General features: G+C 36.7%; 1 protein-coding gene across 1 annotated transcript in view; it reads left to right on the top strand.

Moving 5' to 3' along the window:
* LOC113055619 (tubulin polyglutamylase TTLL7) overlaps positions 1-21382 on the top strand; it is a 92727-nt gene extending 71345 nt beyond the window's left edge. Inside the window, 10 exon segments of the mRNA XM_026222037.1 lie at positions 3138-3224; positions 4669-4819; positions 7614-7672; positions 7674-7944; positions 10268-10392; positions 12497-12577; positions 13481-13592; positions 13595-13631; positions 15226-15399; positions 20009-21382. Coding sequence (XP_026077822.1) covers positions 3138-3224; positions 4669-4819; positions 7614-7672; positions 7674-7944; positions 10268-10392; positions 12497-12577; positions 13481-13592; positions 13595-13631; positions 15226-15399; positions 20009-20126 — 1215 coding nt within the window. The 3' untranslated portion in view covers positions 20127-21382.
* The last annotated feature ends 5384 nt before the right edge of the window (positions 21383-26766 follow it).

Here is a 26766-nt window from a genome sequence, read left to right as displayed (position 1 = left end):
CAGACCAGATGGTGGATCAGCACCTAGAAAGGACCTCTACTGCCCTGAAAGACAGCGGAGACCAGGACAACTAGAGCCCCAGATACAGATCCCCTGTAAAGACCTTGTCTCAGAGGAGCACCAGGACAAGACCACAGGAAACAGATGATTCTTCTGCACAATCTGACTTTGCTGCAGCCTGGAATTGAACTACTGGTTTCGTCTGGTCAGAGGAGAACTGGCCCCCCAACTGAGCCTGGTTTCTCCCAAGGTTTTTTTCTCCATTCTGTCACTGATGGAGTTTCGGTTCCTTGCCGCTGTCGCCTCTGGCTTGCTTAGTTGGGGTCACTTCATCTACAGCGATATCGTTGACTTGATTGCAAATTAAAACAGACACTATTTCAACTGAACAGAGATGACATCAATGAATTCAATGATGAACTGCCTTTAACTATCATTTTGCATTATTGAGACACTGTTTTCCAAATGAATGTTGTTCAGTGCTTTGGCGCAATGTATTTTGTTTAAAGCACTATATAAATAAAGGTGATTGATTGATTGATTGATGAATGAGGCATATTGTTGGAAGGGTTCCGTCCTCATAGCACACATCGATGGAATCTGAAATCTGACTTCGAAATGTGAGATGGCATGGGTTTGAATGGCGACGGTTGTTAGGCAGGTTGTATGTTTGAGCTGGGAGCCGTCTGGTGATGTAGCAGGGGAGTGCGTGAGCCATTTTTTCTACGGCGCTAGTGTCAGGCTTATTGGGGAAAGATTCAAGAGCCCAGAGTTTGTGCCATCGCCATGTGGCCTTTGACATTCCTGTCTGTCAGTTTGTTATTAATGTTGCTTCAGTTTCTCAGCAACCCTGAGTTTTAACATTAGTTTACGGCCTGACTACCCCTTGCAAATTTACAAAGAGTTGGGAAAATCACTCAAAATAAGTCATTAGTATTACTAATTGCTCTAGGTTTTCATAGGAATTCTTTACTAATGACTCTGTCTTAACAGTAATCACATTACGCTTTACTCTGTTCTTCTTGTTGCTGCCAAAATATCTTGTTCCAAAATCACTGGATCACAATCACTATACCCATATTTACATTACATGTGATGTTTGGGAACCTGATCTACTCCATCATGTTTGAATAAAAGGAGAGAGCAGAATAAATACTACCTAAACACTAGAAGAACTAGCAACAAGAATAAACTGTGGTATCTGTGGATAGCACTTGTCCCTCTGTATATTGTAAAGGTTACACTCATTACAAACAAGAGGACCCTTATCATTTCAGTCAGATCTTAACAGTTTTTGTTTTTTAGCTGTAACAATATAGTGCAAGTGGTGCAAAAATGCTGTTTTTGAAAGATAGGGCAGCACAAACTATACTGGATGCAAGAGCAAGCTAACAGCTCGCAGCAAAGAACTGTTACTAATTTCTCATGTAAAGGCACATTTACATCTTAAAAGTACAGCAGCAAAAATGGCCCATTTAAAGCCAAGGGTCACAGAAATGGCGGAAAATGCTCATGAAAAACTATATAATGTCACTAAAAATGATTATACTGTTGTTAAGTGAAATTTTAGGTGGGTACAGATCTGCTGATGACTTTTTAGTTAATTGAGTCTTATAGAACATTTCTCTGTTGTTTACTTGCTTTCCACATCGGACAACAAGCACTTAATAATGGCAAGTTACAGCACTTGACTGCCACTTATTGTAACATACGACAACAAAATGAAAACTCTTGTTGGAAATGCGTCCTCTGTCCTCAAGCTATTTCATGTCCCCACGAAAATCCCAAATCAAAGCGACAAAAGCAAATTTCATAACCATCTAACAGTAGCAAGAGTGTGAGGTGGTTTTTCTGTCCTTTTTTCTCTTCACCAACTGCCTGAACAATACTGCCTTACTCTTTATTTGGGGAAGATTGAAAGGCGACGTTGAGCCAAAGAACAGATTTTAATGCACTTAAAATCTCCCTTCATTTGAGCCAGAACAACAGATCAATGCCTGGCTTATTGAGTTACAGCTGGGATAATGTTTCTGCTTGAAAAGCAGGCGACATCTGTGAAACACAGATTTTACTTATAAGTGGAATACATAATTTAAAGACCACTGTAATTATTGATGGTTTTTTTTTTTGTTACACTTTAATTGGAATCAGCATTATTAATTACATGGAATCATACTGATAATTAGTTTCACAGTGTTTAAGTTAACTGGTGGGTGTTGCTTGCCTGAACCATTGATTGTAATTCTTAAAATATAATGGAAAATAAATTGGTTGTTTGTGTGTCTGTAATACCAGGAAAGTGTAATTTTACAATGTCACCCAAACTTCAAAGTCAACAACTTATTTGAAAGAAATGACAAGAGTAAATTTTACAAAGATTATGATGTTCTAGATTCAAAGTTTGGTTCAGATACTGTGACTTGTAAGGAGGAATGAGGTTGATTCATATTCCAGATGGATTCCTGAACTTGGGCTAAACACATGGCTTTGATTTATGCCAAGAAATTGTTTAGGTGTCATGCAACATGCTGTTTTGATTTAGAATGTTTCCCAGAAATTACTCAATTTGATTACTCATAGTTTAGACAAGATAATAACATGTTTAAAATATTTTGGAATTAGGAGACCTCACTAAAATTACATTATGTGTTTGTTCCTGATTTTGCAAAGAATGAGTTAAGCATTTGATAGGAAGATAGCTAAAATAATGATTGGTTGATATTATATAAATATTTTGGTTATATTCGATCTCAGTAACTGCAGTATGTGATTAATATAATATAACTTCAGAAGGTTCATTCAGAGCATCAATTATTTCAACCAAACTGTTATTGAAGTTAATTTGATTCAAAATAAAAATTTGACATTTGGTTACCATTAATTCATATGTAACCCATATGCAAATTGATAGATTTTGACTGTTAAAAGTAATCACCAATAAATATTAATATGCACTAATATATCAACACATGAGTAACAGTAATAGACAGTTAACTAGCACTTCACTTATTTTCTTTTGACATTCAGTAAAATCACCAGTGAGGTGCAAAAATATAGTAATCTAAGTGCATATCCACAAGAAAAGGTTATGTGAAAATGAAGACTATCTTCACTTTTGTTTGTGACTTGTTCTACAGGAGGAAGATATCCTAGTTCTCCTGGAGCAGTGTGAAATGGATGATGAGAAACTGATGGGAAAATCCTCCAATCAGAAAGGACCTAAGGTACATATACTGCATACACATGCCAATATATACAGATATCTAGATATACTGTAGATAAAAGGAGACATTCTTATTCATATTTTCCTATATATTTTCTCTTAATTGGAAAAATGTAAAGAGTTCTAAACCATGAACCAAACCACCCACTCACTCACTCACTCACACACTCACTCACTCAACTCACTCACCCAACCACCCACTCACCCACTCACTCACCCACTCACTCACCCACTCACCCACTCACTCACTCACTCACTCACTCACTCACTCACTCACTCACTCACTCACTCACTCACTCACTCACTCACTCACTCACTCACTCTATCTTGTAAGAGGAGATTAATTTTGTATTCCATCATGCTTTATGATCTAATCAAATCAAAACTATATGATGATGCTGTGCTACTAAGTTTATGTCATTGATCATAAAAAAGAGGAATGGTATATATTATACTTCAAAGTAATTGCAAATATTTAAGTAGTTTAAGAATGTTGGGAGACTAATTCAATGACAGTATTCACAGTGATTCATGGGAGTTGGTGGTCATCACTGAGCTCTTTTGCCCTGCACGGTCCTCTGATTGGTGAACCCATGCTGACTTGTGGCTTCAGAAATGAGAATCAAACAAAGGCAAAACGCAGTAACAACAACAATAATTGAGTATTTTAACAGAGATAATATATATATATGGTCATACTCCACCAATTCTAGGTCTGGTTTGAAAGTTTTCCTTACAAGTTCTGTGACCATGTCGAAAATTAATGAGTTTTTGCTAGCGCAACCTATTGGAAATCACATATTTTATGCAAAATATAATTCCCCTTTCTATTTTTGAGGTGAATTATAATCCAGGCATGAGATTCCATGATGAGTTTTCATGGGATTCCCTCATATAAATGTTACAGACAGTTACAGATATTGTACGGCATGAAATGATATTAATTGGTTTACTTTTCATCTGATGGATTGGAACATTACAGGGCCATCTAGAATAATCTGACTAGACAGAAATTAAGCAATTGAAATAGTCAAAAGTAAGGCAGGATCTGTATTCTTTTAAAACTCCAAAGTTAATGTCCAAAGTGTTAATTTAGACAGACCTTTGAGCCAAATTGCAGTAAAAAAGGTGAAATTAGTGCATTCAGAAGGCTAATAGTCAGTACTTCCCAAGTGTCAGACAGATATTCGATTCATTGTTCAATACTTTTTGAAGGGCATAATAGATTAGTTCCCCTGGCATGCCATGTATGTGTTTCAGACCAAATGAACATGTTTCTGCAGTGGCATTAATCAAGACTGGGTGCATCACTGCCGCCCTTACATTCTGCCGTCAGTGCAAGCGTTAATTGGACTCGGGGTGAAAGCTCCAGAACTGACATTTTTCAAGGATGTTCTCTCATCATCTCTCCCTGCGGGTGTGTTTATATGACTGTTTGACTGTAGGTCCTGTCATCCATGCCTGAGAGCAGCCCAACACCCTGAGGGAACAGGGACCCTGAAGACTCGTCGCCCAGTTGCAGCGACAGCAGCTCTGATGGAGAAGATGAGAGCAGCAGCATCACGCAAGAGAAACTCAATCACCACGAGCGCTCCAGTGAGTTCTTTCCTTGGGTCTTAAAAAAAAGAGGTCTGGCAACAACAGTTAGCCCCCTTTTTTTCCACAGAAAATGTTTCAGTGCCCAATCTGGAACCCTAACAGAGAAACCATAGGTCAGGATTTTTTTTTATTTATTTATTTTTTATGTTTTTGGACACAAGTCTCTTGTGCTGACCATACTTGATTACAATTTCTGTTTTGAATAAAAAAAAAAAAAAACAGTTTTGTATTATAAAATATATTTAAAAATTTAATTAATTCCTGTGATGGCAAAGCTAAATTTTATTTACATTTATTTAATTTATTCTTGCTTAATACAAGCAAAGTATTTATTTACTTAGGAAATATCCTACTGATCTTATGACTTTGTACCTTTTTTAAGCAATAAGACATTCAGTAAAAAAAGGCACAAATGGTTCTTAGTTTTGAAAGCATATAACAATATTTAGCATCCTCCCAAAATAAATAAATAAATAAAAATAAAATAAATATATTTTATCATGAAACTGATGCTGTCACATTCATTGCAATCAGTTTATAGATGAGTGCAAATAACATTATTATTATCTATTATTTGAACACACTTCACAGTTGCATCAAACTTTTGTTTTGAGTCAGTTTTGCTTGACTGAACTGTTGTTTTAAGAACTTTACTTAGCATAGACATGATCTCATACTGGACCTCTGACGTTATCTGTTCCTACTTTAAGAGCAGAAGGTTGCAGGGGTCTGTTCAGTGGAAAAGCTATTTATCACCTGTGGGCTGGGACTATTAGGGTAGACTGGGAGGTTCTGGGACACCCTGCTGCTGAACCGCTTTTATAGGTTCTATCTGTCCCTCGATGGTTTCCAGATGACTGCAAGAGCTCCTTATGGCTTAAACTTTTAAGTAGGCTTTTGTCTAGCCAGACACATTCAATCTTCAGCCCCATTTGCCAAGCCTGGGGTAAATTACAGATGTAAATCTACTATAATGCATTTGTTTACCTAATTAATACATGAAACAGAGAAAATCCATCTTTTTTAATTAGGGTCAGTATTCGCTGGCCCGGTGCAGTGGCTCTTAATTTGACTGGCTGACGGCGGCAGGTGATGTTGTGAGAGGTCCCTCGGCTCTCATGCGATGCAGCTTTAATGAGCTTTTCTGATGCTTCAGTCCACTGTTTTACAGGGAGGCTGGATGCTCGTTTCGGGGAAAGCACAGGTTGGGGAGAAGTTCAGAGGAGCACTTCTGGTGTACCTTGAAAACTGTGCAAACAAGCCTCGAAAAATGTTTGTTTTAATGTTAGATTTTCTTTTTAGAAGCACAGTGTTCCTTGGAGTCCAGCAGCTCAAACATACCACGCATAGTCTTTATATTTGTACCTTATACTGTAGTTTGGAAGCTGCTCTTACTATTACTCCATCTGATGTTTTAGCAGTGTGGATCTGACAAGGGATTTTTCACAAATATATATAAAAAAATAAAATACAAATTGTTAGATCATGGTCCAGTCAAGTTTAGTTGCTAAACGTTAAAAAAATTGTATGTCCAGTTTTGGACAAAAATGCCATTTTGCAACCCTGTTACAAGAATGTGAGGAAAGATTCCAGCACTGCTTGTGATGAGATTTTTTATTTTCACAATACCAACACTTTTCAGCCTATGGACCTTCCTCAGGGTATTAAACACTCATCCTACACAAACATTTAAAAGGCACATCTTCTTGTGAGTGGTAAAGTCGCTCCAGATCCTACCTCATAGTTGCAGCCCTGTCACATAAGTTAAATAAATGTCTAAAAACTGTTTAAAACTAAAATGTGTGTAATTTAATTTAAATTAAATGTTATTTATTTATTAATCAATAATAGGATGATAACACCGAATGTTCGAGTGTGAATTCGTTCAATTGTACAATTATGACGGTTGTGTAAAAATGTAAATAAATAAATAAATAAATCAGTGAAGCTGTTGAGTTTCACAGTCTCATGCAATATTTGTATTAATGAAAAAAAAAAAAAATCATGTTTCAGGGCAGGTTTGTGAACAAAATTTGGGATACAGCTAAATATAATGATTCTGGCAATTAACATGATTTAATAATTAACAATGCTTTTTCAAAATGATTTTAATAGTTAGTTAAACAGCTTAAATCATAATTTTGTTCTTAATTATTGGAAACAGGCAAGAAGGTGTCAAACTGGGGTAGGACAGGCCAAATGTTATGCTATGATAATTTTATGTTTATATTTCAATAATGGAGCTCCAGTATGTACCCTATATTTGGAAAATGCCATAGATTGTGCAGTATATTGATTATCCTTGTCTGACACAGTTGAAGCCATGACTTTTCCATTAGAAACTGAAAGAAGGACAAAGCAGCAAGCTGACAGGTTTATTTGGTGTGTGAGGGGACGCTGGTGATTGGGTTGCTGCCTGAGGGGGCATTGGGCCATTCTGGGGTGACATTACTTGCCCCCATTGCCCCATACTACCCTGAGGCCATCTGTGATAGTCTGATCTAAGCTGCTATAATGCCACATTTGGCAACTTCTACCTTCAAGATTCACTGTTGAAGCATTGATGCCGTTGGCTAGCTCACAAACTGGAGGTCATTCAAAATCATAGAATCATCTGTATGTGTGTTTCAATTTACTGTCCGCCCTGGGTTGGAAACCAGCCACTCAGGCCTACAGGATGATCACATGGTGAAGTGATTAATTAAAGCCTTTTTTGTTGGTTATTAGATTTCAAAGAGGGTGTGTGAGTGTGTTTTAAAATGAAGTCAAATGCTTTGGTTCTTTGTTTCAGTTCGTGTTCATTGGAAACCTGCCCCTAAACCAATACGAGGTCCTTCCTCCTCGCCCCAGTCTTTCTGGGCTCATCCACCGCTCTATGTCCTGTCCACGCCCCATATCCTCTCTGACTGTGCAGTCACTTACCAATGAGACCAGGCGGCCAAAAACAGCCATTCGCATGCCCAATGCATTCACTGCGACAGCTCAAACTGCCGCCACCATGATGCAGATGACTTCGATTTGCCCCAACACAGCATGTCGCTCCCATTCGCTCAGTCGAAACAGTTCTACAAACAGAGTTCTATACAGCCACAGTCTAGGTGCCATTCACCCTAATACGGCAAGTACTGAATTTCTGTCAATCACATGCAGGGAATATTCACAGATTAGCTTACTACTCATTCTATTATTTGTACTGCAATTCCATATGCATTGATTACCCGGTCAAAATATTACATTTGTCTGAATTTGTAGTTTACAGCCAGTGTATGTGTAACACACTACTGTATGTGTAATTAAGTGTCCCGCAAAGCAATAACCTGACCTTTCATTTCCAGTTTAATGAATGAACAGGAAGTTCCAACTCCAGCTTAATTTACACCCCAAGAAATCAGAAAATAGGGAAATATAATGTAACTTTTTCATAATAAAAATTAGATTGAAAGTTTATAGATTTTTGCACTGTGAAATTTTATTAATGACACATTTCTAATTCAAAGTGAAAAAGATAAAATGATAAATATTATATTACTGTTGGCTACTATATCATGACAGTGCTCCTTGCCATTAATATATGCTCATTTAAAAAAAGAAAATAAAAATTCAGAAATAAGATTTTTAATCAGAATCACAACTGAGAATACAATTGCTTTACAATTACCAATTGATTTTCTCATTTTGATTTTGAGGGAAAATGTATTTATTATTTTTATTTTTTTTTACTCATCAATTTATCTTTCACACGGTCATATGTTTTTAGCATGTCAATATATGATTGGACTGAGCAACGTAAAGATATATATATATTTTTTACATACAATTTAGTGAATAAAGCAAAACGCTTCATAGTTTTTTTTAATGGGAAATAAGTGTAAATGAGTAATTTTGGACACTGCTATATACACTACTGTCTATGTGCAGCATAGAGTAAGCATCACCAAAACACATGGCCTTGCACTTTGTGTGCATTTCGCATCTTCTAATGCTTTTATGTTGATTGAATGTTTGAATTGGCAAAGCTTTAAAAACACATGCAAATGATAAACTTTAGTGAGGACACAGCATTGCCCCGATCGGGCCAGTTACGATCCAAATCCTTCTACTGTCTCAATTTGGTTGGCCATCGGGCAGTCATTATTGTCGAGCCCTGATAACACTTTCATCCTGATTTCAGAATTACATCCTGAACATAGACATACATATCTACACAGACACATCTATCTTTTTCTTTACCCTAGATGTCCTCTAGAGAAACTAAACAGATGTTCACAAAGATGGCTGATATAGAGATCTGGCAACACACCACCTGTAAAAATTACAAACATCATTTTTAATTTCCCGACGCTGTCCTGAGTCATTCTAATCCATCAAATAACAGATATTCAACACACGCACAAACACATAATCAGTCACACTGTGTTTTCATACTCTGATAGTTTCTTCTCATTCTCCTACTCTTATAAAAACTTTGTTCCCTCATTCTCTCCGGGCACACCTTCGAGAGGCAAATCAGTCATATTGTAGAACAAATTGGGAGTGTGAAGCTAAATTGGGCCTGTATTTACGGGCACATTCATCTCGTGAATACCAGCACTCCCCCTTGTTCAAACTCTCATTAAGGAATATTAATCAGGAAAAACAGCATGCACACTTATGCTCTGCTTAATAAGACTTTAGATTGTGTTTAGCAAGACGGACTACTAAAGCAAAATACTTTTTTTTTACTTTTCAGAGTAATTGTATATAGGCTGCATGATCATCAAGTTAATAAGGCTTCATTTTCTAATAATGGAACCTGTTTAATTAGGATTTGTGCTCTTTCTTTAAAACTCTTCTAATACTCGGATTTTGTACTGTTTGTAGGACTCTGATAAGACTCCATAGGCACATTCAGCCTTTAGAACGTTTTTGCTCAGTATATGAAGGCTCAAATTTGATAAATCTCAGGAAAATGTACAATAATCGTCTTACTAATATTACTGTTTTTCACATTTTAGAATAATAGTAAAAACATTCAAAACTATTATTGTAAATATAAAATATTGGAAGGTACAAGTTCTAGTTTATATTCTACATCACACACTAGTAAGTTGCAGCCGTTGTTACCTTACCATTGGTGCTGTATCTGATCTAACCCTCAAATTTAGTTTTGTTGGTGTAACCTAATGTGTTTAGGTTGATTCATTAGTTTTAAATACTATTTTTGACATGAATAGAATCAATCAGATATCATCACGAACATTTTGACATTTTAAAACTATTGCTCAGTTTATGAAACCTTACTCCTGAAACATAAAAATCACTGTTGTTTCTTCTCACAATGAGCAGTCAGGCTCCATATGAATGCACTGGTGCGATGGGCGAAACAAACCTGATGACTGCAGAGAAAAGAAGTCCCAATCAGTGATTCATCTTTACTGTGTTGGTTCTTTTCATGTGCGGGTGTAGGGGAGACCCCGGTGAATAAAGAGCAGGAGCCCGTGCTGATGCAGCAGATGCTGGCTGTGCTCGGGGAGATGAGGATTTGTTACCCTGGGAAGAGTGAGGAGGAGGCCGAGGCCGTATTGGACGAGGTAAGATTCACAGCTGAGAGAAAGTGCTCGGTCAGGGCAGGCACATTGGCTGCTCTGTTCCCCTCATTCCCTGAACTCATTTGAGGATGTCTGAGCCATTCGCAGCGTCTCTAGTTGTATGTAGAGTCATTAGTTGTCCACCTGTATGCTTAATGAAATCCATTAGCTATCTACGCAGAAACACAGCTGGCCAGCAGCACCTGTTTAAGACACTTTCGAGCATTTATTTACACCATCACTTTCACGCCGAAAGATCTGGCATACATCTGCACATTAACAATTATGGAACACAACATTTAGCAGGAGAAACACTATTGAACTGATGCCGGTCTATTACCAGAGCTGTGAAATTGTAATTGCCACCTTTCATGAATACGGTACACTTTGGTGATTATTTAATTTTAAACCATTAGAGGCACACTATTAGGTGTGTTAGGTAAATTCTTATCTAACATAAAATTAACCTAGCGTGAAAAGTTGCTAGTTTTAAACACACTGAATGCCTGAAAACACCTCGGCACTTGTTAAGGTAAAAGAGTAGCAAAACTTGAGAGCTTTTAGATTAGAATTTTGAGAACTTGTACAATAAATACTTGTAAGTTAAAATTGTAACTCTCATGTAAAAAGCTGTATTCATTTTTTTTTTTTTATATATATAGTAATCAAAAATCCTGTGGCTTAAATTCGATGTTACAAATGTATTAAATTACATTTACATGAACAAAAATTATACACAGATTTATATTGTATATTTACTTTTGCACTTTGTTTTAGTCTCGCAACCACTGGTCAGCACTTACAACCTCTTACAGTACAATCTTAACGCCTTCATTTTTTTACTATTAAACACATAAGTTGTGCACTTATAAGAACCCGGGATGGGGCTGAGGTACAAATAAAGCCTTTTTTTTAAGCGCTGTCTGAAATATTTAAACACATAAGTATCAATCATTTGTAAAACGCTGGGAAATTTTAAAATTAATATCATTGACCATTTTCAGAGTTTCAGGGTTCTCAGAAGCAGAACATGGTGTGTAAATTTCTCTAGTGATGAATGAAAACTACAGTAAATGTAATTTGCATGACCCTTTGCTCTATTAGCAAAAGAACATGTCAAGGATAGCTTTTCCTTGACTTTACAAAATAGGAAAAAATAGAGAGAGATTGATTGAGGAGATGTTAAATTTGCCACTCCGGTATGTTAAGCCACTAAATTTTTCTTGGCATGCACGTATTATCAAGAGAAAAAATGATGCAACAGCTTTCAACATTATGTCCTATATTGCATATATATTACAGTATGAAAGTAACATAACTGTACCAACATCTTATTAAATTAAAACGCTAAAGGATGGGAATATGTTGCACTGTGTTATATAATGACAGCCATAAAGACACAACTGAAAATGAAACGGGAAGGAAAAATTATGAAGGTAATAGTGTATCTTACCAATATAGTGCATATTAAGAGTGAAGGGCAACACAACATAAAAAAAGAAAGAAAATAAAATGTTTTTTAAATAACTCATGTTAAGTAATGTAAATGTTTGTAATTAATATTTTTGATGTTTTTGGTTTTAGTCTAAATGAGTTATTAATGATAAGGAAGATAAATGATAAAAATTATCATATTTATGCCATCATCTCACACTCAAAACATTGACATAGTTCATCTACTCGTTTTAGTGGCATGTAGGAAAATGTATTCACTGGAAGCGGCGTTCACTGGTTCGTGTTGTGCCACTGGGATTCAGTGAGGAGAGTGTGCATATTTTATAGATAATGTAAATGATGTAAATATATTCAAACATTCAGATCAATGTTGCAAAATGTTAAACAATTTATATGTGGGGAACCCATGTGAACCCATGTGAATGGACTGTTTTCATTCAAGGTCCTTGTGTTTGTAAAATAAAAGAAAGATGCCTGCAACGGATGGATGGATGGATGGATGGATGGATAGATAGATAGATAGATAGATAGATAGATAGATAGATAGATAGATAGATAGATAGATAGATAGATAGATAGATAGATAGATAGATAGATAGATAGATAGAGATTCATATTACATTAATACAACCATTGTCATTTGCCCCTTTAGATTCTGAACAACTGGAAATACCATAAACCAAAAGTGGCATCTTACTGGCTGGAGAAGTTAGATGCAACCAAACAAAGGAAGGTAAGTGGACTAAATATGCATGAAGTTGTACAAGGTGAAAACTAAACACTCCATTACTTTTTGATAAGTTGGAGATTTTCAGCTGAGTCTCAGGTGACCAAACTGGATGGTGGATGAAATAAAGGAATGAAGAAAAAAAAGAATGGAGGTTTGGAATTTGGATCTGTCTTAACAGAACACATGATGCAACACATTGAAACAGTTCAAAGATAGATAATTTCAGTACTATTACAGTAGTGAACGACAGGTGGTTACAGCAGGTTACAGGTGTTTTGATTTGACGCAGTAGGGTGGACGTTGTAGGGTGGGCATGGCAGAATGATATAATGAGGGATTGTCTCGTTCCACAAGCTGATAATCAGCCAAAGTTTGAGGGATCAATCAGAATAGAGTTAACGTGTCTCATATGAGGCCATTAAATCAGACATATTGTTGAAAGTCACATCACAGATGTCGACGAGCAGAATAACTGAGGCAGCTGAAGGGGGAAGAGGAAGATTTGCGGAAACTTGCTGAGAGTCATGCCATTACTCTTCTTCTGAATACCCCTCCAGTATCTCTGGGAAGTCTGATTCATTTTAGAAAATTGGTTCATTAGGACAGTTAATTCCAAGGAATGATTCATTGATTCATTTCAAAGAAGTGAAATACAGTAAAATAAAAGTAAACTATGTTACTGTATTTATAACTATATGTTTAATTCCATTATATATACAGAACATTATTGGGATCCATAGTTTTGCTGTATTTAATATACATTTCTGGTATTTATGTTGATTCTGTCTCTTCTATGTGAAGTACTGTACAATTTAGATGTTTTCGAATTTGAAGTTTCCCCCAACATTGTGTAGTCTGCCAATTTGTGCCCTCTTTTAGAGAATTTTATTTATCTGATTATTTCAGGTTTTGGATATTGTTCGTACCAACATCCGCTCAGTTCTGCAGAGGATTTGGAGTGAACTGGATGTGGAGAGTTTACGTCTTTATCGCCATTTCAACCGCGTGTTTAACCGGCTGCTGGTCAGGGGCTCTGGAACTGCCTCTCCAGCTCTGGGTAAGATACATTTATTCTGCCTTAAAAGTGAACATGAAATAACATTTACGTTTATTTACCTTTACTTTATTCATTTACATTCTTGGTACATCCTAAAAAAAAATTTCAAAATGTTGTCTTCGTAAAATTTTAGCAAAACAGTGCTAATATTCAGAAGAACAGCACTCTTGCTTATGTGATATTGCCTAATTTGTATATGTCAGAAATATATATGATCATTATAGTGGCAAAGCCAATTAAAATATTGCAAAAGCAGTAAAGTGCAACTTAGCAAGAGCTTCCCCAGCTCTATGAAGAATAATAAGGGACAAATATTCCTAGTTTGTCTAGTTTATGTCATGTCTAGTTTTAAATGTCCTTCATTTATTAATTATCTCACTTGTAAATGTCACTTAAAATGAGTTGGGAAGAGTATTGGCATTTAGACCCTGGCCATGATAAAAATGGTCTATGTTTCGTTTTTATTGAATTCGTCATAAGTCTTGATATAGACTTTTACTTTCTCAGAAGTTGCACATAGAAGCATTCACACTTGTTTTATAATACACATAGAGCTTTACATGCTGCAATTTTATCAGCTCTGAGCGCAAACTACAGGGACACCTTCTTATTGACCGCCTTTCTCCCTCTAGTCAATGTGAGCTCTTCTCAGTGGCTTTGTGTGGCCCAATCACTCTTGTAATTGCCACAGAGTGAAGGATGTTATATAGCCAGGTTTAGACCATTTGGAGTTGATGGGAGCGAACACAGCTCCAGGGGATTAAAGGCAGTGCCAGCGACCCATGCTGCTTCTGTTTGATCAGGGACTGACTTGTGAAGGTGTCCCGTGAGCCGTTAGCACGGGAAGGAGATAGCAGTGGGAGATCACTGTAGAGTCTCCTTGCCTGTAATGTACAATTTAGAACCCTAGAAGTTACATTTCATCATCTCTACAATGAAACCTAATTTCCTCTACCTAGACTTTAAATAGAAAATACTTTGTATCCTTTCTTTCTTCAACAAAAGCGAGAAGTATGAGTATGACCCTTACTGCGTCTATAATGGTATGATAGTATAAATCTGATTGGTTACTTTTTCAGAATTTTATCTTATTTTCCAGTGAAAATGTCAAAATCTTTCACTAAAAAAAATATACAGTTAACCAAAAATACTTTAACCTTAGCCAAATGTTATATTTATGATTTGGTTCAAATCTTTCATTTTGATTTCATATTAATCATTTTCATTTTGAAAATTTTATTTTATTTTTTTCTAACATGCCCCCACATTAAATCAAAAATTTAATTTTGATTTAATGTGGTGGCATGTTAGAATGAGCTGTTTTAGGTAGGAGTTGTTGATTCTTAAATTTTATAAAGAATATCTCTTTGGATTTGAGACTTTAGTCTTTACAACTTTACTTTATGCACCAATAGCTTGTAACACTCCAAAGAGAAAGGAAAACTTAAAATCAAATCATATGACCCGCTTCAATTTAAAGTTTTAATTTAAGTTTTGAATCTTCAAAAGATAACTATGTCATTCTGTTACTATGATATAATAGTATGCATATAAAATAATCTGTAGGATTTATGTATGTATTTTCCTCCAGTAGGTCATTATGGGAGAGTGTTTTCAATAAGAGCAGTGAGGTGGTGACCACGCAGGAGCTGAGGTGCTGCCAACGTGTCGTCCAGTTGTGTAGAGACTGTCTGCTTGTAGTCTACAAGTTTGTGGCTGACTCCCGTGGTTCGCTCAGTGGACTTAGTCCAGCCTTGGATGACACAAGGTATAGTTACTTCATCAGTGTGCATGACAACACTGCTAAAATAACTCACATCACTATTAATACATGTAACAATTCAGAACGGCATTTAATGTGAAAGTTCAATAACGAAAGAAAATTAATTGGTTCATTTTGTCACGCAACCTCATTTAAAGCAGGGGATAACTCTGGGACTGAACTCTACTGATACTGCATTCATGTCACGTTGAATTTACGGCAATAATGATATGACATCACAGAGATTCTTGTCTGAACTGTCTACATGCTAAGACACAGTTGCATAGACACAGTTGTTTCTATTTTTCTGACACGTTCAATGCAGAGTCCTAAAAATGTGATTAGCTGAATCAAGTTTGTTAGCTCTTTACACCTCAAAGGTGGAACAGAAGCTGCAACTGAAATTATTTTTATATATTAAGAGGTATTTATAACACTATACAAATACATTTACTTAAGAATTACAAATCACTAGATACATCACACTCTTAAAATAGTCACATTTACCATTGCTATATATTATAATATTAAAAACTATTTATTTGTACTCTTATTTTAAGTATAAACGTCACCTAAAAAAAATTATAATACATTCTATGAAAAAAAAAAATCTCATTATCCATTTAATATTAAAGCAAATAAATAAAATTTTGTGCTAAAAATGTCTCTTTTTTTAATGCACAAAAAGAAAATAAAAAAGAAACACACTTTTGAAAAACTAAAACTATTTTTTTTTTTAGTAATTTCAGTAGAAATCCACATCATTTGGAGTTTCATGTGAGGATAAAAAAGATCCTCACACAGATTTCTTTCATGAACCCGTTGGTCTTATAAATTCAGTGTGACCAACAGAGAGCTTCTTGGTTTGAAAGTGACTTTGACTGTTTGAGAGCTGCTTCACACTTCACAACATTGTTGACAATGGATAAGGACTTTTAAATAACACCAGAATTTCTCTCTAAAGACCTTACCTTTATTGTGCAGAGCACTTTTATTTTTATTTGATAGAAAATGTTGTATTAGTAGAGCTGATCGGCTCAATGTGATTCACCACAATTTTGACGTACTAATGCAAACAATGTATGAATTTGACCTGAGTTTACAGGGTTTAGCTGCATTGTGATGTCATGTCAATAACATTGAAATATAAAAACGTAACTTTTTTTACATACAGTTTGCCTGCAACATAAGTTCCTTTGACAGCATAGGTTTCATAACCCACACAAGCTTAAGAACTTAAGTGTAGCTCAGAATCATGCAGAATTATTTAGTCTGAATTCTGTCTTTCGGCCCTGACTTGTTAAATTGCTGTTTTTGCTGGACGTCTCTTGTCCTGTGATTCCATCGCCTTGGGCTGTATCTTTGTTGATGTTTTTGGATCACATTCTTTCCCTCCATTTCTCCAATATGTCTGATCTTCGGCCATCAACCTTTGTCCACTTGCCTGGTTCTTTTTTTTTTATGCTGGATTTCCATGGAGAGACGAGCAAGTCATTTTCGATATCCTCTCCACTCTCCATCCCATCAAATATCCGCTCTCTTCTCACACTTGTGTTCTCTCAGGACATGCCTCATTGACGACTCTTTGCTGGAACGGCCCTTAGGGATCCGTTATTTTTCAATCAGCCAGCATCTGCTTTGCCTCGTTAGGAAAATGATGCCTGGGTAACAGTCTCATGCTCGCTTCTTACTCCATCGCCTCCTTCCTTGTTCAGATCCATCAGGTGACTGTCCTTCCTCTTGGATAGAAGTAGAAGAGGCCAAGTGACATATAAGAAATGTGCACCTTGTCCTAGAGATTAACTGTAACCATAAGTAAATAAAAAATCAAAACTCACCTCCTATACTTCTTTTTCCAGGTTGTTATGATTTATCCGGCACATAATTCCAAAGAAATGTTTGGAATCTTTGATCAAAATATAATAACTTGTTATGCCTTGCAATGCCATTTTTATTTTTATTTGTTTGCCATTCAATCAAATTCATACAAATAAAATCCAAAAAGGATCCAAGGATGGAGGGTGGGTGATTTGTGGTGTTTGCACGATAGAGCCTATTTACACTAAGTGAAAATAGCAGTATTTTTTTGTGATTTACACTTAAGTGCGAATAGCAGATTTGAGCCCGGGTCCATCACATCAAAATGAATAAGACACATGCTTTATCATCTGTACCACTGAATCTGACGGCTCATGACCGTCTTTTGTACTGTTGACTAGCCCTGTCTCACGTTGATGGGGTATCTCTGCCAACAAGGCTACCTATTTACACTTTTTACACAATTTTTTTTATTTGTATTATTGCCCACAGAGAAAAAACAAACAAACACATGAATGCACAATAATTTTAGAAGGAATTAAAACAGGACACTTTCATGGTTGTACAACAACATGGTTGCATAAGATGCAACGGAAAGTTTTGTGAGGATTTTTATCAGAATGTAAAACCATGGAAAGCTTTCTTAACTTTTGAGAACCGTAATTTGATATTTGGTGTATAAGGAAGCCTCACTTTTCTCTCAAAGTGTCTAAAAGTACTCTCTCAAAGTTTTATGCAGCGTGTGGCAGTTCAGTGATAGATTGTAGGCTTTAAACAAGCAAACAGACGTGAGATATGTGCAGATCTCCGAGCGATTGAGTGTAATTAGTAAAGCACACACACGTTCGAAGGTTAGACAGCTGGCGGTTCTCTAGGGGCTTTGCACTGGCAGGTTTTTCCAAGAACTGCTCTATGATCAAAAGCCAAAGACCTGGAGGAATCCTCACAGAGGTCCAATTAAACACTGCCTGCAGCCTGATTGGACCCTGAGTGATGGAGCTCTCTCATGGATGAGACTTCCTTAAAGGGAATTCTTCAGAGCCAGAAAGGCCCACCTCCATATATGTTCATATTTGAATTTCATATTCCTTTGACATTTCCTTTTGTTGACCAAACTCAGCAGTCTGTAGTGAAAAATATGGTAATGAGGCTCAACCCCAACCCAAAACCATTTCCTGAGAACTCACCTGTCTGGAGTTCCCGGAGGGAAGAACCAAAGCATTGGGTCTGATTTTTAAAGCTTTAATGAAAGGAGCATAGGGAAAGATTACGTGCACATAATGTGAAAGGTGGCTCAATGTTCATTAGACATATTTATCAATATTCATCATTGTCCAGGGTTTTATGCTCCATAACACACAATGCAGGACATCTGCGTTTATTATTATACATTGCCGATTGGAGTAAATGCATTGCAAATACCTGCCTAGTGCAGTATCATGAGTAGATTCAAGGACATTCTTTTCTAAAAGTTGATTCTTCCTAAGTCTCTTGGCCGTGACTTTCTTCAGCAGGGGCTTTAGAACAAATCTTCTTTCATAGAAAAGAAGCGGCCCTAATTTGTACTAGCATTATGTTTTGCTGTCAAAACTACATCATAGTATTTGTACAAAGCCACTTTCTGGGCTTTCTTCGTGCGATTTAAGAGACATGACACTTCTATTTGTATTTTTTTTTTTTTTTTATTCATACAAACAATGATTTGAATACACAAAATTTTCAATGTTTAAATTGTAAAATATATCTGAATAACAGAATTTTTGGAAAAATACTTAGGTATTTAAGGAATAGTTCACCCAAAAATCGTTTACTCACCCTCAAGTTGTTTCAAACCTGTATGAGTTTCTTTTTTTTTTTTTTTTTTTGCTGAACACAGAAGATATCCTGAAGAAAGTGAATAACCAAATCATCGACTTCCATTGTATGGTGAAAAAAAAATGTTATAGAGGTCAGTGGGGACAAGAAATTGTTTGGTTAGCCACATTCTTCAGCATATCTTCTATTGTGCTCTGCAGAAGAAAGAAATTAATACATTTTTATTCATTTACAGTATTCATATTTGTATTTTATTATTTATGATTGGTTGCAACACAAAGCTGACATAAATCTAAACCTAAATCTTTAACTTTTGAAAAAAAAAAGTTAACATATAAAGAACTTGAGTTCATGACTAATTATTAGAAAAGCTTGAACTATATTTGTAAAAGACATTTCTTTTTCATCTCAGACATCCATTTTTGTCATTCCCCCCAAAAACGTTTTTTTTTTTTACCACCACAAAAAAAAAAAATTAAATAAGAAAAACTTATGCAGTTAGCTGTGTATTCAAACGATTTTGTGTATTCAGCTTATGTAGCACAACTCGTGTTTTATTGTCACTGTTATTTAATTAATTAACAGTTTAAATTGCCTTGTTTCGAGTAGAATTATAATTAAGCTTCTCTGCAATTAGATAGTGTGGGTCGTCAGCTGTTCAGGCCGGTTACCCTTCTTGTCTCTGTGTAGGCCATAATTAACTAACCTGTTGTCCTGTCTCGGAACATGCTGTGCATTAAACAAGTTCTTAATCTGTTAAAACAAGTCACGTTCAGCCACTCGTGTCACTCATTGTTAAAAATGGCACAGTGTAAACGTGAGGGTCAGCAGAGGGGATGGGAATCTAAAGCATCAGCTGGAGGGTGATTGGAAGCGGAGAGAGAGGAAAAGTGCCTGATCTTTTAAGATGACCTTTTTGCATCTAATCCTGCTTTTGAGTCTGGCCAACCCCCATGTCTGATTCCTCTCTCCATCTGTGAAGGTATCTGCTGCCAGTCACCTCCCAGTTCATTATCAAGTGGCCGTCATCTAGCTTCGGCCACTCAACGTCCTCCACTCGCCCACAAAGCATCTTTATTGCACGGATGGGTCACTTCTGATGGCCACTGGACTCCGACACCTACTGGGGGAGACCATATCCAGACTTTAGATATCTAGACCTTAGATATCCAGGCCTAAGGGCATAACATCTGGGACCTTCACAAACCGAAGCAGCATGTTAAAGGGGATTTGCCCATCTGCATTGTTTAATGCATCAGATGCAAATGATTTATTAATTTTTTTGCTTTGACCATGGTGTAATTCCTTTTCACAGTTTTTTCCCCAAATCATTTTATCGATTAATGTACAATGTGATATCACTTTCTTAATAGTTACTTTATATTTTAGCTCATTTAATCTATTCTCAAAAATTCTATTTTAACAATATGGGGCTGTTCACACAGGATCTCGACAGACTGAACAGCTTTTAACTTTTCAAGGCAATTGAAAACATTCATATCCTGAGTGGGGAAAAAGTGTTTTTTTTTTTTTTAAATAAAGGCCTGTTCACAGCGGGACGAATATCGCGCATGATTTTCACGACAGTTAATGCCTCATGACTAAACAAAGGGCACCAATGTGAGTGTACACACAAACAAGAAAATCACAAGGTGTAAAAAGTATCATTTTTGAAAAAAGCCATTTTTTTTTGGTTTGACGCGCCGTGTTACAAACTGTCTGAACAATGAGATTGGTGCTTTTGTACACGTGTCTTGTGCTATTGAAGCTACAGTAAAACACTACTTGGTGGCACTTAGGCACATAACAGTCTTGCAGAGCACACTTGATATCTAACGACGAAGAGAAATTAAGACTGAGGCAAGATGAATGTAGAGCTGCTGGTTTCATTGGTGTCTGAACACAAAGGGCTTTATGACAAACACGACAGCGACTACAAAAATCTTGGTAAGAGGGATATGTTATAAAGAGGAATTCCAGATCAAATAGGATTCAATGTGTACCGGGGTATTTATCTTTTCATTAAGCTCCATCTAATGTCAGGGAGTGAATTTGCTTGTTCACTTGGCTCATCGCCAGTGAAAATCGCTTGGTTATGAGCACAAAGGACATGTCGAAAAACGTTGCCGATAAACGCGTGCGATAATCGTCCCAGTGTGTACGAGGCTCAACATCAACCATTTGTATTCCAGTGTGGGGGACCTTGTGTATCATTTGATTGATGAATCAGTTTGATTTATTCAACAACAATAATAATAAAAACATATAAGGTAACACTTTATTCAAAGCCTTTATGTATAATGCATTGCAAATTATGTGTTCTCTATCGCATTATATCTTTTCATAAATAATTTAAACCAAAGTTAAAATGCATTATATTATTTGAAGGTTTCTTTGTCATTTGTTTTAATGCATTTATATGTTCCAAACGTGTAACAATGAATAAATAAGTATTATAATGTATTATAACTGTGGTTACAATTAATCATGAGATCAAACAATGCTTTAAAAAGTATATTATAAGGGATTATTAATACATTAAAACGACTTTTAATTCATTATAAATATTGGCTTTAAGTAATGTTTTGCAGAACAAACAAACCATGCATGTGTGCATGCAATCACATACAATTGACAAGCTGTTTTTATTTATTTTTTTAAATATGACATTCTGCAGGAAAAAAAAGGTGAAGAACTTAACTTATGTCCCTATTTGAATGCCCCTCTAAAAATGATTTAGAAAGAGTTAGTATTAAGGGGTTAGGGATAGAGGTTAGGTATGGGGTTTTATGAGTATTATAAAGTTAGGAATTAGAAATGCTTACTGTTTGAGTAAATGCTTTACATTATACTAGATATGCTCTGAACTAAAAGCTGAGATCACCTATCAACTTAAGGGATGCAAGTGTTTTTTGCATAACTTTATGAAACATAATATGCATCTGAGCTGTATGATGTGAAGTACTGATGAAAGGGATTTGTAATATTGTTCCTGGTAACGTATGTTTGATCAATTCCCTGTGAGCTCAGTGTGCTAAAACTTGGATGGCTGCATCTTGAAGATACTTGAATTAATTTACGTTGTTTATTTTATTAAAATGTCTGTGTTTTACATCTCATTTTAAATTAGTTTTTTACATTCTTGATCATTTTAACTATGGCATTACCAATGTATCAGTGACTTTATAAATGGAATAACCTTTTGTAAAAGTACTTTAATAAGTGCTAATTTCAGAGCTTTGCTTGGGATCTAATTAGGATAAATGTTAATGTAATGTTTTAGTAAAAGTGACCTGGATGTGCCAGCTCAAACCATGCTGTGCCAACACTACTCACAACCAGCAGTGTATTATTGAGGAGCTCTATGTGACTGTTGGCAATATTTATCATTCAATATCATTAATGGGATTTTCTGTTCAGAATGTGCTGTTTAAAAACCCTGGCTGCTGGGTTTTCTTGTTTGGTAAGTAAGAGAAATTGTAGTGATAGTGTTCTGACAGCCAACTATGTAATTTCTATTGAAAACAGCGATAACCCAACATCAGACATCATATACATCAGACCATTTCAGGTCATGTTGCCCAATGCACCATCATGTCACAAAGCCAGATATTATTTATGCCTGGATTTTCATTCAGGAGAATGGTTTTTAATAGCAATAAAAGGCTTAAAACATCTAAACACACTCCAAATTCTTTTTGAGAATCTCATTGAGCAGCATCTGACCTTTCTGACTTCTGCTTCTTTCTCCTGAGGGTTTCTTAACACAAGGTACCTTACATGCACCACACATACACTTCCACAGCATGACACTTCATGTCATTCCACACAGTCTCGTGTGAGATTCCAGAGCATAACCTTGTCATGTTTTGATCTAACCTAAGGTCATTTTTGAAAAACTAAAAACTACACTGTATAACTCCTTGTTTCTTCTCTTGTCTCTTACAACAAAAGAAGGATCGTGACAGAGTTACTTAGCAACAGCTGTGAGAAGCATTGAGATTGAAATGTTAACAACTCTGTGTGAATCAAATAAACTGTCAACAAAGTGTCAACAGCTGACACTTGATGTGAGTTTTGATTAAAGTCAGTACATTCTGCTTTCAGTATTTTTTTGCGGTTTTACTAGCATAAATAGTTTTGCTGTCCCTAGTTAAGGTGCTGACAGTGATTTAATTTAAGTTGCTGCAGTGTTGTTTGGCTTAGTTATTACTGCTTTACTGCAGTATTCAACTGTATCAAGGGATAGATCATGTGAGCGCCATTGTCTGCATTTCCTTTGGTGGTTACCTCACTACATTGCTGTTTAGTTGAACTTTGATTTGAACTTTGTGTATGATTGTGTGTAATGCACTGCTCCTAGCACATAATGAAACTGCAAAAAATAGAAGTAAAATACACTTCCCAAACATTTCTACTGATCTTGGCCTTGACCTTGTTGAACCATGCCATCCAATGTGTTCAACAATGTGTTAAGTCAACCTACAAATGGCTTATTTAGACCTGAAACAGATTTTACACAAGTAAAATAATTCCTGATAATTCTCTGAAATGTTTCTGACTACGATTCGACAATGAAGTTAGTGTTACATTTTCTACTTTTTTTGCATAAATGTCTTATTTTACAGTCTTTTTTCAATTTCAGGCCAACAACTAACTACTTACTGTACCTCATAACACATCCATGTAATATCACAAACATCTAGGTTCACACACCAAAATTCGGAAGGTTAAGATGGTTTAATTGGCCCAATGAGGGAGAGAGTGGCTGGAACATGAATTTTACAGAGGGGGAACCCTCATGTAAGTGGTAAGAAAAAAATGAATGGATTACTAGAAAAGTGTGCAAGGAGCACTTCTCTTAATAACATTGTGTCTACACTTTATTATAATGAGAGGATTCGTGAGCTTGTACCTCTCAGCAGTCACCACTGACCAAATGGTAGCATGGTAGCACTGCAAAGACAAGTTGTAAATAGAAATATCTGAAGCTCAGATAAACACAAATACACACTGAAGTGTTAAATGCTAAATATGTTTCACCATATTTTTGCAGCTTCAAATGAAGGTGCCCTCTTTTGAGGGTGCTTAGCTCCTCTAGCAACCTTTTAGACCATACCTGGATAAAAAAAGATGATTATATACAAATAATTACATTTGTAATGACTATATCAAACATATTTTAGGTTTGAAAAAAACATCAATATATTTTGAGAAACTAGCTGTATGATAATACAAATTTTGATGCCTATCAATATTCTCTATCTCTCTCTCTCTCTCTCTCTCTCTCTTTCTCTCTCTCTCTCTCTCTATATATATATATAAGTATATTTACAATTGCAACATTCTGGAAGCTTATCTCTCTACAACAAATTCCTTGTACCGTATTTTTTTGGACTAGAAGTCGCACCTGAGTATAAGTCGCATCAGTCCAAAAATAGGTCATGACGAGGAAAAAAAACATATATAAGTTGCACTGGACTATAAGTCACATTTATTTATAGAACCAAGAACCAAGAGAAAACATTACCGTCTACATCCGCCAGAGGGTGCGCCATCTGGCGGATGTAGACGGTAATGTTTTCTCTTGTTTTTTTTTTCTCTCGGTTCATGTGAAATTAATTTTGATAAATAAGTCGCACCTGACTATAAGTCGCAGGACTAGCCAATCAATGAAAAAAAGTGCGACTTATAGTCCGGAAAATATGGTATGCTCAAGCATACTTGGCAATAAAGCTCTTTCTGATTCTGATTCTGATGATCATGAGCCCCTTTCACACTGTGATTACGGGAAAATACACGGGTAATGTGTCCCGGCAATTCTTCCCATGTAGCTAGATTTTGCACTTTCACACTGCCAGTGATTACCCGGAATATGTGCGTGCATTCACACACAACCCGTAAAGGTCCCGTAAAGACACGTGACATCAGGATGTGATGAGTAATGTACATCAGCAATGTATGAGTCTAAAACACTACGTACATTAACTTGTACCCACAACGCCAAGCTCAGGGAAGTGCAGGCCAGAATCATGGTGAGCGCTAAGTACTAACTCTACAATTTCCATGGGAGTTGCCCCAGGCACGTTAGATGGCTGTCCATGACATCATCCCTTATGGCCAAAGGCCTAGGCTACATACCCAATGTACTTGTTAGGGCCTCGACCCGGGGTAGAACTCAAGGCTTGGAATCAAGAAAGATTCCTTTAAAGGGATACAGCAAAGAGCCTAGCATTTTATGCTAAGTCTTGCCTGTCACACAGGGGCTACCACTACCAACTCATGAAAGGGCACAAAGCAACCACGCGAAGCCCTTACCATATAGGATTTTTAGAAAGAATGCAGAGTACTAGTGTGCAAACTTACCACATTGTGGATTTCAGAAAGTGTGCAAAGACTTTACGTGCACACTTACCATAATATGGATTTTAAATACTGTTCTAAAGCGGGGGGTCTCGTGGCACTTTGATATAGCAGCTCATAGATGGAATGGTGCATCCCAAAACAAAGTATATATAGAATGGATCATACTCACCAACCCTGGCTCTCGCGCTGGAGCCCCACTCAAGAGGAGACCGTAATGCAGGAAGTTCCAACCTAAGCTCGGTCAGGTGGAGAGCTGGTGGTTATAGGGGAATTAAGAAGATGTAAAAAACCCCAAAGGGAGCGACCAGATAGTATCACTCCAATCCAGACGAAAGTGATGACACTTTGTCTGGATCACCTCCCTTTGCCTATCCTCCTTTGACCAATGATTCCTTCTACACCTACCTGCAGGGGAGGAGCACAAGCCATGACACTAGCCTTCTGTGCCCATCTCTGATCCTCAGACCGAGACGGACCAGGACCCATATGTTGTTCGGGCTCAGACCTGGTTGTTAATGAAGGACTGAGGCTGCTGAGCGTGCCTTCACTTCCCTGAACGTCTCGACCACTGTCTCAATGGAGGTATCAAAAAATTCGGAAGGCGAGACCGGAGCATCAAGAAGAAAGCCTTACTTTCTTCCAGATATCTGCCAGGGCGGTGCAACTCGATATTCCATAATCGTATACTGGAATGCATAAGAAAAACGACCTCTTCCATTTCTGCTTTATCTCTGTAAGGAGATCAGGAAGAAATGGAAGACCCACTGAGCTGGAGGGCTATGGCCAGAAAGATAACGCTCATCGAGACAACCTAATGGCATTACCTTCTTAGCACGTTTCCACGGCAAGTCCAACCTTCGACAACCTTCCTCGGAAAGAGAGACAACCGAGAGCAGAGACTTTTTTTTTTACGCTTACAAATGCATGCAAATTGCCCCCCACAAGGACATTACATGCATGCTCTTAGCCTAAACAACCAATGCAGAGATTATGTGTGTCATCGGGTATCAAATAACGATGACATGGATACACACATCCTCTAAACGTTTTGCTAGTGCTTGCTTTACAAGGTTTTTTATGTTTTATTGTGAAAATTTTTCAAGCTGAAGTGCAGCATAAACAAAAGTAAATTACTGATAGGGAGAAATTTACCGTTAGATCCATTACATGTTCTCACCACGACACAATGCGCAGCATGCATTCAACTCCTGCAGGAGATAAACACGCTCCTCCCACTTGCTAGATTGTCACAGAAATCAAGCGCAAGCAAAAACTGCTGCTGCGTGTGCATCGCTATTCCCGTGAGAGGTGAACGCACTCATGTAAATGTTGCTACAAACTCTGGTAAATAGTGGAATACTCACATCCCCTCTG

Source organism: Carassius auratus, chromosome 36, assembly GCF_003368295.1.
Source record: "Carassius auratus strain Wakin chromosome 36, ASM336829v1, whole genome shotgun sequence".
Lineage (NCBI taxonomy): Eukaryota > Metazoa > Chordata > Actinopteri > Cypriniformes > Cyprinidae > Carassius > Carassius auratus.
This window is presented reverse-complemented; position numbering and strand designations above follow the sequence as displayed.